A 16210-nucleotide genomic window follows, 5' to 3' on the forward strand; every position below is an offset into this window, starting at 1 on the left:
AAAAATCTCCTCTAGTATAATATAGCACAATTAGGTGCATTATTGGGGTTTTATTTTTTCCTCTGAAACATCCAGCGTTGAACATAGAAGGACACAGAAAATTGGATTTGATGGATTGATGGTCAATTCTGGTATGTCACTTTTATGTTCCTAATATATTGACAAATAAAAGATGGAAGTGAAAAATTGAGATATGTTTAATTTGCTGTAGAAAACCATAATCATAATAATATAATCTAAATATTAACAATGCAATGCTATTTTTATTACAGTTCTTGTAAAGGAATTTGGCACAATATCCTGTTAAGTTTATCTATCTATCTACCTATCTTTTTTAGGATCTTTATGCTAGAGGATGGCAGTCTCAAGATATATAACATTACCAAAACAGATGCAGGAGTGTACACTTGCATAGCAATGAATCAATTTGGTGTTGCCAGGAACTCAGGAAACCTGATTGTGAAAGGTATTTTATTGTCTTTATTTGTGCTTTATGAATATTGGAAATGTACATACATATTTGATTAAACATACTGGGATGTCAGAGATCATAACAATACTGATGCAAGGTTTAAACCAAATCTTTATACTGAAAAAGAGCTACCAGATGGTTGCAGCAACTGTTAAAATGCCTGGCCTTTCCACAGGTAGATGCTTTAGTATTATTCTTCGAAGATACTGACAACAAAGCCTTATTCTTTCACCATAGCTCTCTGGGTTATCAATATCATTTTTAAATCATTACTTCTAAGAACAAGATTGATAGAATAACAGAAATTTGACAGTCGATCACTGAGATCAAATATATAGCAGTCATTATATATTATTTGTATTGCAGTAGCACTTAGGAGCCCTTGTCCGGGACCAAGATCCTATTGTGTTATACAAACGCAGAACAAAAAAGACAGTCCCTGTCACAAAAAGCGCACAAGCTAAGTACCAGAAACTTGAACTACAGTGGCTATGAGCCTCTGAACACCTTTCTGTTCCCCAGTATGTACAACAGGTTGAATTAATGCAGCTCATTGGTAGTTTATACTGGATCTCAGACTGCAAAGGGTTATATCTACTACTGCATGTTAAGGAAAAGAGAGTTAGTGAATTAATCTGATAACTAGATTGTTTCTTTGTTTTTGTTTCATTTTTTTGTTTTGTTTTAAAAACAAATGGGTTTAGAAGCTGACTTAAGATTTCACTGTAATAAAACATAGAACCACTAAGAAGCTGCTTCCCTGTGTCAAATTATGGTTAACCTCCTTGGTGCATGACACTAAAACAATATAGAGCTGAAAGAGAAGTGGCCAGAGGACCTTCAGACAGTTTTCTTTTCTTAATATTAAAACGTTCCTCCTACACACACTCCCAAGGAACACAAGAAGAAGTTGTGATAACTTCTACACTTCATTGCTTGTTTACTTTCCTGAATTTTAACACCTAGCCCTCCCAAATTCATTCGTGTAATTTCACTGCCTGCGCCAACAGCTAAAAATATTTGCTTCTCGGGGGAGTAATCTGAGCTGCCAACTAACCAGAATGTTCACATCACCAAGCAAGTCATTTTAGTGAAGCAAAAACCACCTTCCTCTCATTTTAACATTTTTTTACAAACTGCATATTAGTTGAACTTTTAATCCTCTTCTTTGAAAGACATCGACTTGATGTCACTTTGTGAGACATCATTAGGGACTTGTCCTAGTCAAGTTACGCTATGACAAATTAAATCTGAAGTGTTCTAAGAGAATGTGACTGAAGTAACCTGATGGGATGTGTCAAAATGCACCCACTAGGTTAATATGTGAAAAGGAGTTTCCCAAGAATCAGAATTGTCATTGGAAGAGTTATGGAGTCAACATATTAATTGCTGCTATCCATGAGCCATATCTATTTTTTTCTGAAGAAGAGGCTGTTTGCAGGTAATTGCCTACCTATAAGCCCACTGAGAAAAATTTTGAGGCCTCGGTACATCATGTTCTCTGGGACCTGACCTTCTCCGATTTCACTTTATTTGCACAGATGATGCAGATGTTTCGGGGGGCCTCCAAGAGCTTGGGACCCCCATTCAAATACTCCTTCCCCCCATCCGCCCTGCCTACCTGTCCTAAAGATCACCCACAAAAAGATTTGTGAGAAAGAAAAGGACAGATTTTGTTTTAACTTAAGTATCCAGATCCCTTTATACACTACATAGGATGCTCAGCCACAAAGGGTGAGAACCCTAACAGATTAAAAAATAACAAAAACAAACAAGCTTTCATCACAGGAAATGGTGAGTGAGTGACATTCACCCCTGTGCAGCAATCCAGGTCAGCAAAAGGCATATGCACATCTTATGTTCTTAAAATAAGGTGCTAGATTGTGCTGGACTCTTGCAGAAGGGTGAATTTCACCCTACATGAGCAGCTAAAAGTGTATTTTTAAGGGTGAGTTGATAATTTTGTAGCTAGAATATCTCTCTGTGATTGTCTACTTAAATCTCTGACTTCAAGCTGTTCTGGGAAGCATGTTGAAGTGTATTATGCATGTAGAACCTTTTTCTCTCTTGAATATTCAATACATTTGGGACGTCATCTGCAGGTCCTGAGTGCAGATGTGATCGACAATGGTGCATTTTACCTTTGCCTTTAATATTATTGCCTTTTCTGAAACACAGGCAAATTGTACTGCATCAATATAAATCATGTCTATAATAAGCATTTGCAATAGTGCAACTGCACTGAAGGCTGACATAGCGATGCAGACAAGCCTAACTATATCATGTCCTCCATTTCATGGCTGGGCCACCTAATTGTTAAGAATGTACTATTGCTAGCAGCTAATGAAGATACTTTCTTATCTCGGTAGTAGGATGCTTGTGACAGGTGCTGAAGATTCTGGGTTCAGTCCCTGATGATGAGTGGGTGGGTGAATCATTACATCAATGTAGCTGCCAACACAGGGAAAACTGGGGAAAATTTAGTACCTTCTCTTGTTGCTAGCTAAGCATGATTGCAATTGTTAATATAATTAGTTTCTTGTGCAAATATCCATAAGTGGTGACATTAAATGGCAACAATGAAAAGGTTGAAGAAAGTAAGTTAAAACACGTAAGTTTGAATTTAATTTTCAGAGTTATGAGCAAAAAAATCTTGATGTTAGGTAACATTAGAAATGAAGGTAGTTATAGGAATGACCGATTATTCAGCATAATTTGTTACAATTTTTTTTTCTGATTGGGCTCATCCTAGGTAATGTCCCAATCATTTTTTCTAGCCTGCAGGATTGACTTTCCTCCTTGCCCTTCTGCAGCTGGCTAAGTAGTTTTCACATTCATATTTTGGAAGTGCAATTAGCACCAGTGCAATGTATAATTTGAGAAAATGTTACAGCACAGCTAGCAGTGAATAAAATGAGTAGTGTACTGTTTCAGGAGCTCTCATTTCATGATAGTTAGCTACCATTGCACATACAACATATATACATCCTAATGGAACAGTATTAGACAAATCTCATTAAAAACAACAAAATTATTTCATTTGGCATTTACAAAGTGTATTAGAAAAACAGAGTAATAACATGGTATAAAAATGATCTTGTTTGCAAGGAACATTTGTTTTTGTTTCCCCTCTGGAGAAGTTTTGGCTGTTCAATTATAGGCCTCATTGCTTCAGCATTATTTTCAACTGAAATGTCAAAACTTGGAAAAGCATATCTAATGTGCAAATTAAGTTTATTGCTGCTCATTGAGTTGTTTATTCTTTGTGATAGAAGTCTTTATTATACCTCATGCACACAGAGCACCTTATCTATTTTTTGTCTCTGGAAGAAAGAACATCCTATATAATACATCTCAGCAGTTACTAAGCAAGATGGATAGATAATGGGAAACCAAGAGCTTTTAAGAGGCATTTAAAAGGATCTGAGGTGGAGGTTTTAAACCCAACTTCATAAAGGAAACAGCAAAGATCATACTAAGTGAGCAAGCAGGCATGATGCATGTCATGTTACATGGCCCAGCAAGAAGAATGAACCCAAAGGAACAATCATCTCATGGCATGATGCTTCTATAAAGATGTACTTATTTTTGCTAAAGCAGCAAGAATACACATACACAAACAATATATAATTCACAATAAGAGAATTAAAAAAAAATATTTGGGGAAAAATAAAAAGATACCTGCCAGTGAGAAGTTTGAGAAAGCTGGGCTCCTTTGTAGGTAATAGTTAATATGTGGTTTTGACTTTTGTCAGTGTATAAATGGAAGCCTTTAGAGTTTTGTTATTCCAGAACGGCAGATCTGTGGTGGGAAGCCCTGGTACTATATTTTTCAAACTCCTTACCTATCCCTTATAGATCTGTCCTATGGATTTAATAGAAAGTGACAAGTTATCTATTGGATTAAGAATTCTCTCTCTAGAATTCTATAACAGGGGTCTGAGAGTCTATTAAATGTTAGAATAGTGGTTTGTTCTCAATCTCTTTGGGTCTGTGACTTAAATAATGGCCAGAAAAAGCAGTCTTCCATCTGACCTTACCCAACAATTCTTTGTGGTCACATTGACATGGTTCCTGGTAGATAGCTACAGACAGACATGGTATAAATTGGGTGTACTGCTGATGTGGGTGTTAACTGTTAGAAGTGCATGCTTGAGGGGAGTGTCCCTTTTTCTCCTTTCCCTCTCTCTCTTTCTGCCTCTACAATGCTCAACTCTGGAGTACTGAACTGAGCATTGTGATAGAGTGGAAATGGGAGAGGGGGAAACAAAGCTCTGGATTTAATTGCTCCGTCTGTGTGTTCTGGTTCCTATCAGGTTTTACAGATTTTTTTTCTTTCATGTGTGCAGTGTGATTCATCAGATCCCACCCACTCATAGAAAGAACTGGGTAGAAAACAGTTTTTCCATCCTGCTTCTCCCCTTCCCCCCCAGATTTCAGAACATTTTCCCACCTAAAATTGTGACACGTCAAAATCACAAAAAAAATTGAAAACTTCAAATTTCAGGAAAAAAATCCGCTCAACTCAACTGAAATGTTTTGTTTTGATCTTGACCATTTTAAATATTTTTTAAACTATATTAGCTTACATTTCAAAATAAAATGTCTTTGTAAAGCAGAAAACTGGAATTTTTTATTTATAAAATTTCATTTTGATAACTTCAAAACTTTCATTTCAAAATGTTTTTGAGTTGAGAACTTTGTCAAATCAACCCTTTCTCATTCAGATGTTTAGATTTGATGAATTGGTAGTTTCTGACCAAAAAAAAAAAAAAAAAGTGCTGTTGAAGAATCCCAAACTCGCTTTAGTCACTACCTGACTGAGGCTGGAGTTCCATGTATTATGAGACACTGTCCTAGGAAATGGTTTAAAAGTCGTTAAAGTATATAATTTTCTATTACATTCCATAGGTTTCTGAATGATTTCTTTGGAGCCCTATTTAACGTACACACAAACCTATTGGTTTCATTTATAACTTTTATACAACTTTCCCATAAGGAGAAATTGTTTTTACTAGTTAGTATTCATAGAATGCTATAACTGTACACATAGTCTTACAGAATAGACAAAAATTACCTGCCCCATTGGCTTACCAGCCAATACAATACAAAAGTAAGATTTGCAGGCGAACAGCTCAGGTACCAGGTGGTGTTCAGAAGAGATTGACACAGCAAGATTTCTGTGAAGGATATGTGTTGCAAAGAAAATCTGAAGGACAGGAGGGCACTTGGCACATGGGAAATATAATGCACATTCACAGTTTTATTAAAGATTAATCAAGCTAGGCATAAAGGTGCAATTAATCCTCTAGTGTAACTACACTGACATTATATGAGTTACAAGATTTTTAGACAAACTCTGTGCCGATGTTTCTCAGAGTTTGAGTGCTTGTCGTCAATGGAGTCATGCCAACAGAGAATTTGGCCCTTGAATCCATCTGATATGTACTGCACGTGCCACTCCTCCTTGCAGACAGGGAAAATTTTCTCTGCTGCTTAAAAAAAAAAAAGTATAATAGTGTCATGTCATGCCTTCAAACTTGGGCAAATCTTCAAAAAAAACAAGTGACGTGAAAATATTCAGGTTATTAAAGAAAGGGTTCTAAACAGCAATTCATTCATGCAATAGAAACCAAGAAAGAGTCTGATCTGCTTTAGCAACTGAAGCTTTCAAAGATTCTTTTTCCTTTCCTTGAAATGTGTACCTATTAAAGGGGGGAGTCAAGCATGAAAAAAGATATTAGCACCACCTAATCTGTTTTAACAATATAAAGATCTTTCTTTGAGTTCCTTGGAAGTGCCAGTTAAAGACTGAGGTGGTTAATCACTGTAACTGGAGGCTCAGTTTTAGTTCAAAAGAAGGATCACAGAAAATGCAATGTTTCAGCTCATTGTTGCTTGACCACTGCCTTGACAGTCTCTGAAGTTGTAACTCCACTCTGTGAAGAAGTCACTTGAAGTTCAGGACTGTACAAAATGCTCCCACCTACATAGCACTCGGTAACTCCAATTGCTTTGGCAATCTGCTAAACATGTGTTCTGAATAGCAAGTTAATAAGAGTATGAGTCTTCCACCTGTACTAAATGAGTGATCCCTTTGAAGGCAAGGTTCCATATTGAATAAAGTACTGTCTTTTCAAATACACAGGGTTAATCCTGGCATAGGATTGACATGCTGACCTAATACAGTTCCTGAAATCCTCTTCTCCCCCCTCCACATATTTTTCAGATCATACATCTAATGGATTCAGGGCATATTTTATTCACATGCATCTGAATGCTCACCACTTTATAAATCTTCATGCACGGAAGCTCTATTCAAGAGAATTGCTCACAAAAAGGTTATGTGCCAAACATGCCAACAATAATAAAACCATATAAACCAGTTTCTTTCCCCTTCACCAAGCTACCTTTTCCCTTAATGAGAGCTGCTTCTCTCTTTATCAGTGTATAAGGGTAAAAAAGATTAAATGATTTTTCAGTCTTTTGAGTCATCTCCTTTGGAGCCTAAATATCGCAATGCGTGTGACAATGTGGAAAACTGACACTGAAAATTAAATTTATTAAATTAATAAATTAAAAGGGCAAGAAATCTCTATTTAAGAAGTAAGAAAACACAGTGACTAGATTTTCTTTTGCTGCAGTGTTCTGCAAGGAAAAGTTTTCAAAGTCTGCGTTATCATGCCTCTGCCCCTTCACCAAATTGTTTTAGTGGCCTTAATGAATGCTCTTTTGTTTGAATTTAAGTCAGATTTAGTGAGTATGGCATTTATCAATCAGTATACTATAGGAGATGAATAATTTGGTATGTTGCACATCTTTTAGTCTTCTCTAAGACAGACAGAGAACCCATTGTATTCACAGTACTTTTGGCAACAGGCTATACATGATAAATAATGCTCTGCAATCATCAAAATGATAAAGATCAGTTTCTTTAATAGGGACTGTAGTAGAACATTAGATCAATTTTTAACCATTTTGGAAATGTTGCAAAAATAATTCAAACACTTTTTTATCACAAACACATACTGGTATTTTTATACAGTTTATAATAAAGAACTATTTTTCTCAACAGAGAGGACTGTAATTACTGTTCCACCTTCTAAAATGGATGTTACAGTTGGAGAAAGCATAGTCCTACCATGTCAGGTGTCTCATGACCCCTCCACTGACGTTGTGTTCACATGGTCATTCAATGGAGATATTATAGATTTTAAAAGAGGAGTGAATCATTTTGAAAGAATTGGAGGAGTAAGTTCTTCATACTCTTCAGTGCTTCATCAAACTGTTTTTAACAGTCCTTAAACTACATAAACATCTTTCATAATTCCCATTTTTATATCCATGTCAAATCACTGTTCCTTTATAAAAGTTACATCCATTTAGTTTGTGAAGCCATAATAAAAGTGTCCAACTAATATAAACTGATGACAGCAATGAATGCTTTAATTTAAAAGCTGCATTTTTATTAATATTTAGCAAGTCATAAAAATGTCCAGTTGGAAAACATGTTGCAAGTAATTAGTTTTATCTTTCTCTTCCTTTTATCTCTAGGAATCTGTTGGGGATTTGATGATAAGAAATATTCAGCTAAATCATTCTGGGAAATATGTTTGCATGGTACAAACAACCATAGATAGTCTATCTGTAACAGGAGATATAATTGTAAGAGGTAAGTCTATTTGGAGTAGAATTCTAACATCATTTATGGAAGAATGTGAAATGCTTAATGTCAGCAACTGGGTTGGTGAAATTTAAAAAGCTTGTGGGTCTCTGGTATAACAATGTAGTAATATGATGGCATTTCCTACACTCACTTTGGACCAAGCTATGCTTAGTAGGTACTAGCCAAAGTAAGGACAGTGAGCAACTGCTTATCCCAGTGGGATCAAGCCCCATTTAAGGTAAGGTGGCAAACATCTTCCCCAAGCATTCCAGTACATGGGGAAGGGATCTCCACAGGCTGCCTCATCCTTCAGAATGGCACAGCCTGCTCCCCATCCGTTGTGCCCAGATTACTCTGCAGGTTGGTCCAAAGAGGGAATGTCATGATCCTGCCTTCTCTCTTTCCACCTTTATAGTTCTTATGATGGAACATTCTGAGCATTCAATTGGCTGCTGAGACTCCAATTTTGTGGCCCTTGCTAAAATACAGGGATACAATTAAGAATCTAAGAAAATGTTCGATGATAGGTGTTGAAGCTCAGTTGTGCATCCATTTCAAACTTTAAGAAAAGTCAGATTCTACTGCATATCAGGCTCCATTCCACAACCTTTGCACACCCTAATCTTCCATTAACTTCAGTGGGAATTTCGGATGTTCAGACAATGTGTGGTCCAATGTATATCATAGGTTATTTTGCATAGCCATAACTCTTTCAACTGAGTTCTATTTCCTTCATGCTAACAATATAGTATTTATGTTCAATATCTTGCTTTAAATACCCGGGAATGTCATTTTATCAAGCGTTAATGAAGACATGAAATCTTAAGAGATAGATTGTGTAACTCTTACTGTTGTGGGGGAGGCCTTATTTCCAATGAGGCCCATTGACTTCAGTGAATGAATATGAGTTGTACAATCTAGTCCAACAATGAATTCAATATCCTAGGCATCAGTTACTCTAAAATATATGTTTCTATAAGGCCCTCCAGGTCCCCCACAAGATGTTAGGGTCGAACACATTTCTAGCACTACTGCTCTACTATGCTGGAGACCAGGATCAGATAATAATAGTCCAGTCCAGATCTACAGTGTTCAAACACGGACTCCTTTTTCAGTTGGATGGCAGGCAGTTTCAACTGGTAAGCAATTTGAAATTCCCGGTTCACTTTCATGCATTTTACATAACTTACTTAAAACATGAATTTTTATTTACATGTTTTTTGTATTTAGTTCCTGAGGTTCTCAATGGTAGAACCTATGCAGCAACAGTGACTGGTTTAAACCCTTGGGTTGAATATGAATTCCGTGTGGTTGCTGGCAATAGCATTGGAATTGGGGAGCCAAGCAGACCATCAGAGCTGCTAAGAATGAAAGCATCAAGTAAGTCATCCTGATTTGTTCCAATGATTTTAGAAATCTAGTGATCACTACTCTGTTCTATTTAAAAATGAAATTACACCAGGTTATAAGACTGCTCCAAAACCCATTGAAATCAATGAAGATCTTTCTATTGACAGCAATGAGCCATGGTCCTGGCCCGATGTGCATTATATTTTAGTACTGACAAACTTTTTGTGGAAGCATCTTTCAGTTCAGAATATGCTATTTCAGTCTTAATGAAACTCCAGTGATCTCAGTGACGATGCACTTTCTTACACAAGGTCTGAGTTTGGCCATACTGTTATAACAAGATGTATAACAACTCTAATGTTTAAATACCAGTCACAGATCTAGTTTTCTGCCTGTTATCATGGTGTGCACATGCCAGTCACTGGACAAAGTATTGGCATGGAATGGGTTAGTGCCTTCTTCCCGAGTAGAACCACTAACACCAGTATATATCTTGATTCAGAATTTGTCTGAGAGCACAGCCATCAGTATCTGGGCTTAGCTGGAGGAAATGACTTAGGCCTTCATCCAAAACCCACTGAAGCCAGTAGGATTGATTTCAATGGCCATGAGATCAGACCCTTCGCTATACAGTCAGCCTAGCTCATACACGTTTATCTTTTGGGGTTTAGGGTCCCTTGAATGACCCACATTGCCTGTTCAAGACATCTCTTTTACTTACTCTGTTTGGATGCCCGTTTAATACCATTTACTTTAATCTAAAAGTCACAGTTGCTTTATCTTTCCCCCAGCCTCCTTCTTATCTAAGGGCTTGTCTATTCCACTCTGCAGCATGGACTACAAAGGTGTGAATAGCAGTGTGCACCAAAGTGCTGTGCCCTAGCACCCCTCTGAAACTGCTCCACTGTGGCCATGAAACAAAAGGTTCCTGGTTCACATGAGTGTACTCATTTCAAATAGTATTACATTGATGCAAACCAGGAACCTTTCAATTCACACCCCCAGGGTCCATGCAGGTCAGCTACAACTCACACTTTGGTGCACACTGCTGTTCAAACTGTTTAAACTGTGGGGCAGTCTTAACATGTCCTGACTCTCTCACACCCATAAAAAGTGGTATTCTAAGAAGAGAAAGGATGCAGGGAAAGTTGCTTTTACAATCCATTCTCTCTTCTGTGTTTATCCCATTGGTCATGGTCTGAAACATGGCAGTTTGTATTTCAAGATTGACATCAGAACACAGTTTCATACTTTGTATTGAGAAAAATACCTGCTCACATGCTTACTAAAGAAAGGATGCAGCTATTCTTCAGAATATCTATCTGCTCTTTTTGCCAATGACCCATATTTATGCCATGGCAAACTTATTTAATATATACATTTATCTGTCAATTGAAAATAGATGGGTTATTTTTTTGTTGTTGAAGCAAAATTTTCTGCAGTGGTACTGATGGAGGAAAATGTATTTCACCATTGAAACACTTATTTTGATAGTAAAAATTGATTGCATCACTGGGCGAAGAGAAAAAGATCAAATTAGTCTTATTAGTTATTTCAGAACTCCTGACCAATGAAGTAATAACACAGATTGAAATGGCTAATGAGGTCATTAACCAGATGGGTTGCATCAGAAATGAACAGGTGAGCTGAAAGTCTTCAGAGTTAATATAGGGCTTGATAGTGACCTGGTCAAATGTGGCTGTGCAGGACAGTAACCTGCAAAGCTGCTCCTCAAATTTCTGTGAGGCAGCATAAGACCCCCCACTCCCCAGATTATTGTGACTAAACTAGGGTTGCAGAGAATATACACCTGAGAATAAGTGAGAGGGAAGGATAGAATCACAGAAACATAGCACTGGAAGGGACCTCAAAAGATCATCAAGTCTAGACCCCTGCACTGAGGCAGGACCAATTAAACCTAGGCCATCCCTGAAAGATGTTTGCCCAACCTGTTCCTAAAATCCTCCAATTATGGGGATTCCACAACCTCCCTTGGAAGCCTAATTCAGAGCTTAACTACCCTTATAATTAGAACATAATTTCCCAAATATCTAGCCTGAATCTCACCTGCTACAGATGAAGACCATTAATTCTTGTCCTACCTTCAGTGGATATGCAGAACAATTGATTACTATCCTCTTTATAATGGCACTTAACATATTTGAAAACTATTATCAGGCCCCACTCCAGCCATCTTTCCTTAAGACTAAACATGCCTAAGGTTTTAACCTTTCCTCATAGGTCAGGTTTCCTCATAGGTGAGGTTTTCTAAACCTTTTATCATTTTTGTTGCTCTCCTCTGGACTCCCTCCAATCTGTCTACTTCTTTTCTTAAGTGTGACAACCAGAATTGGACTCTCCAACTGAAACCTCCAACTGAAATACTTCAACTGAAACCTCATCATCGCCAAGTAGAATAAGACAATTACCACTCTGTCTTACACCCCAGAACTGATAACCTTTTTCACAACTGCATCACACTGCTGAACCATATTCAGTTTGTGATCCACTATAAAATCCAGATCCTATTCAGCAATACTACCATTTTATATTCCCCATTTTATAATTGTGCATTTGATTTGCCCTTTCTAAGTAGTTTGCATTTGTTTTTTTATTGAATGTCATCTGCATGATTTCATATCAATTCTCCAATTTGTCAAGGTTGTTCTGAATTCTAATCCTGTCCTCTGCAGTTCTTGCAACCCCTGCCAGCGTGGTGTCATCCACAGATTTTATAAATATATTCTCCACTTCCTCATCCAAATCACTAATGAAAATGTTGAGTAGTACTGAATTCAGGACTGACACCTGCAAGATCCCATTAAATGCACCCTCCCAGTTTGACAATGAACCATTGATAACTGCACTTTGAGTACGTTCTTTCAACCAGTTGTGGCCCACCTTACAAGTAATTTCATTTAGACCATATTTTCCTAGTTTGCTTATAATTCTGTCATGTGGTATGTGTCAAAAGCTTGATTAAAATTAAGATATCACATCTACTGCTTCCTCCATCCATTAGGCCAGTAATCCTGTCAAAGAAGGAAATAAGGGTTTTTTGGCATTTTTAACAAATATCTGCTGGTTATTCCTTATGACTATATTACCTTCTAGGTGCTTACAAATGGATTGTTTAAATAATTTGTTCCAGTGTCTTTCCAGGTATTGATGTTGGGCTGTCTGATCTATAATTCCGTGTCTCCTTTGTCCCCCTCTTTAAAGAAAGGTCCTATGTTTGTCCTTCTCCAGTCCTCTGGGACCTCAGCCATCCTCCATGAGTATTCAAAGATAATTGCTAACGGTTCTGAGATTGCTTCAGGTAGTTAAACACCTCAGCCTTCTTGATGTCATAAATTATTAACTTTCTTTCCCTGCTAAGTAAAGGATCTACACTTAACTTTGTCTTTCTCTTGCTCCTAATTTATTTAAAGAATTTCTTCTTATTGCCTTTTATATTCCTTGCTAGGTATAACTCATTTTATGCCTTAGCCTTTCTGATTTTGTCGTTATGTATTTGTGCTATTCTTCTGTACTCTTCCTTTTCGTCCATGTTTCCACTTTTTTCTCTTTCATGTTGTCAAAGAGCTCCTGAGAGAGTCATGTTGGCTTCTCACTATTCTTCCTATCTTTCCTTTACATCAGGCAGTTGGCAGTTGTGCCTTTAATATTGTCTCTTCTAGAAATGATAGGCTCTCTGAACTCCTCTAGATTTTCTTCTGATGGGAGTTTAAGTACCACTTCTCTGAGTTTGTTGAAGCCTGCTTTTTAAGCTCATTGTCCTTATTCTGCTATTCCTTTCCTTAGAGCCATGAAATCTATAATCTGAAGATCACTTTCGCCCAAATTGTTTTCCACTTTCAGATCTGAAGCCAATTCCTCCCTGTAGGTCAGAATCAAGTTTAAAAGGGTTGTCTCCCTGGTTACGTCCTTTACTTTCTGAAACAAAAAGCTGCCCCCAATACATTCCAATAACTTATTGGATATTTTGTGTTTTGCCATACACAAAACATCTGTAAAGGTGTTTGTGTACAAAACATCTGTATAATGCATCACTTCCTTCCTTTTTCCCATTGCCTGTCTTTCCTGAGCAAGCTACACCCCTCCACACCAATATACCAGTCATGAGATTTATCCCACCAAGTCTCTGTGATGCAACTAACTCATAATTAATTTAATCACTAATACTTCCAGTTCTTCTTTTGTGATGCCAATTAAGTCATAATTTAGTTCAAGCACTGATCCTTCCAGTTCTTCCTGTTTATTCACCATAGTCCTTGCATTTGTGTATAGACATCTGAGATGTTGAGCAGATTTGCCCATTGATTTTCCTCTTGTTGTTTCTATGACCCCATTGTTACCTTCCGTATCTCTAGCCCTTCTTACGCTTACCCGTGTGCTTTTGCCACCTGCCTTCTTTTAACATAACTTAAAACCCTCCTCACTAGGTTGGTGAGTCAGTTTGTGAAGATGTTCTTCCCCTTCTTGGTCAGGTGGACCCCATCTCTTCCCAGCAATCCTCCTCCCCAGAACAGCATCCCATGGCTGAGTAAGTCGAATGCCTCCCATTGACACTATCTGTGAAGCTATGTATACAGACATTCTGCTGCTTGTCATGACCAGCAGTCAGTCTTGTCCCCACAGAGCAACCTGTTCTCCTTCCTCCTCAGGTGCTGCTGTAACCATCTCTACTCAGCTAGTATTCTCCATTGTAGATGTTTCCATGTGCATCCTGTTGTTGATGTCCTCATGCTGCTGGATGCTATGCAGACAAACCACATCCTCTCACAATGCTTATCTTCTTCCTGAGCGATTCCAGCAACAGACACCTCTTACATTGGATGGTTCCCCCTGGCTTTTGTCAGTGTGGACATGCAGGCCTGCAAGTCAAGACCAGGACCTAGGCAGAGGCCTCCAGAGTCAGGGTGTCTAACTGGTGGGGGTCCCCACAGGTGCAGGGAGAGGAAAAGCTAGCAGTCTTGTTGGTGACATGCCAGTTTCCTCCCATTGTGGGTTCTTCCTTGTAGGGTATTTACAAGTTAGGGAAAGAATTTTTTTAAAAAACCTATCTTCCTCCACCAGCAAACTCCCTTAGGCTCCCATCTGCCTTCATCTTCCCAGCCACTTGAAGTATGTCTACACTGTAATTAAAAAATCCTGGCTGGCCCATGCCAGCTGATGTGGAGTTTGGGTTAAGGAGCTGTTTAACTGCAGTGTGGACATTTGGTTTTGGACTCGAACCCAAACTCTGGGGCCCTACCCCCTCTCAGGGTCCCAGAGATCAGGCTCCAGCCCAAGCCCACACTGCAGTTAAACAGCCCATTAGCCCAAGCCCCGCAAGCCAGAATCAGCTGGCACAGGCCGTTGCAGGTGTCCAATTGTAGTGTAGACATAACCTGTGAGCCTATATGCTTTTTTAAAGCCTGGGCCGCAACCACAGCTGGAATGGGTGACTCATCCTCTCTCAGTCAGGGGATGATGGTGAATAAAGCCAAGATACAGGCCAGCTTTGCCTGAGAGCAAGGGGAGTAATTCTACAGACCAAGAAGGGGCACAGTAAATTATTACCTTCTCCCCCTGGAGCAAATGGGGAGCAAGGGAGGAAATGTGACTAGCTGGAACTGCTGCTGGGAGAGAACAGCTACCTGCCATTCTTCACACAGGACTGAGCACGAAGACTCAGTCTAACCCAGGGAAGATTCTAATTCCCCATCAACCTAGAGTGATACAAATGCAAAAATACCTTCTCAGGGGGAGGTTCCAAAAGCACCTAAGGGAATCAGGTGCTTTTTTTTAGATTCCCTCCCTTAATTAGCAATGCTACTGTTTACATGATGCTTCAGTAAGGACTAATATGTTGAAACTCAAGATTCCTTCAATCAGTAGATAACTTTCAATAACTCTGCCAAGGGGCTGCACCAGACTAGATGTGAAGAGATGACACTTTGCAAAACAAAAAGACCAACAACAATCAAAGAAAAAACCCTCCAACAACAGCAACATTATTTAATCATCAGAGGGAGTTGGGGGTGGAATTGAAATAAGAGAAAAGGATAACTTTTTCACAATGCATTCACTAGGGCCTGATCCAATGCCCATTGAAGCCAGTGTGAAGACTTGTATCAATTCTATTGGCTTTGGATCAGGTCCTAGTGCCTTAAACCCTTTATTGCTGTAAACTATTCCAGCTACTCTAGGCACGGGCTGAATACTGTGCAGCATGATATACTAGACACAGCCTAGCATTCTTTTCTTAACGGAATATGAATTCACAGCAAGATCAAGCAGTGGCAGCAGAAGACTAGAAGTGAAAGGGTGAAGTAGAAATGCCCTGTTATAAAGCTATTTTCTAGCTAAAATCTGATTGAGCATTAGTAGATTTGTGGATGCAAATGAGCCACTGCTCATTTCATTAAAATGCAGCTGAGAATTAATTGAGCCTCCGTTGGTGCACTCAACTGTAAATTTTCATCTGTTTCTCAACTATGACCCAGTTGAGGCTCTGTTGAGCAGTAGTATAAATTTTTCCCTGTGCAAATGTAGTAAACACTGAACTCATTTAACACATGTGCTAATTGAGCATCAACTGGTTCATGGAACAGTGGAGTGCTAGATGAATCTGGCTTGAAAATTTTTTTCTTCATTTACTTCTTTAGATTAATCCCCCTCCTTCCCATCTTAAACGCCTTAACTCTGATGCACAGAGTGACATTGGATGTAAGTGA

General features: G+C 38.4%; 1 protein-coding gene across 1 annotated transcript in view; it reads left to right on the top strand.

Annotated features, from left to right (window-relative positions):
• CNTN6 (contactin 6) overlaps window positions 1–16210 on the top strand; it is a 203638-nt gene that overhangs the window by 166545 nt on the left and 20883 nt on the right. The window contains exons 12-17 of the mRNA XM_067542691.1: window positions 339–466; window positions 7548–7723; window positions 7952–7954; window positions 8027–8144; window positions 9119–9277; window positions 9369–9518. Coding sequence (XP_067398792.1) covers window positions 339–466; window positions 7548–7723; window positions 7952–7954; window positions 8027–8144; window positions 9119–9277; window positions 9369–9518 — 734 coding nt within the window. The remainder of the gene's footprint in view (window positions 1–338; window positions 467–7547; window positions 7724–7951; window positions 7955–8026; window positions 8145–9118; window positions 9278–9368; window positions 9519–16210) is intronic.

The sequence above is a fragment of the Emydura macquarii genome, unplaced genomic scaffold, assembly GCF_026122565.2.
Source record: "Emydura macquarii macquarii isolate MOO-44397 ecotype Brisbane River unplaced genomic scaffold, CSIRO-AGI_Emac_v2 contig_71, whole genome shotgun sequence".
Taxonomy (NCBI): domain Eukaryota; kingdom Metazoa; phylum Chordata; order Testudines; family Chelidae; genus Emydura; species Emydura macquarii.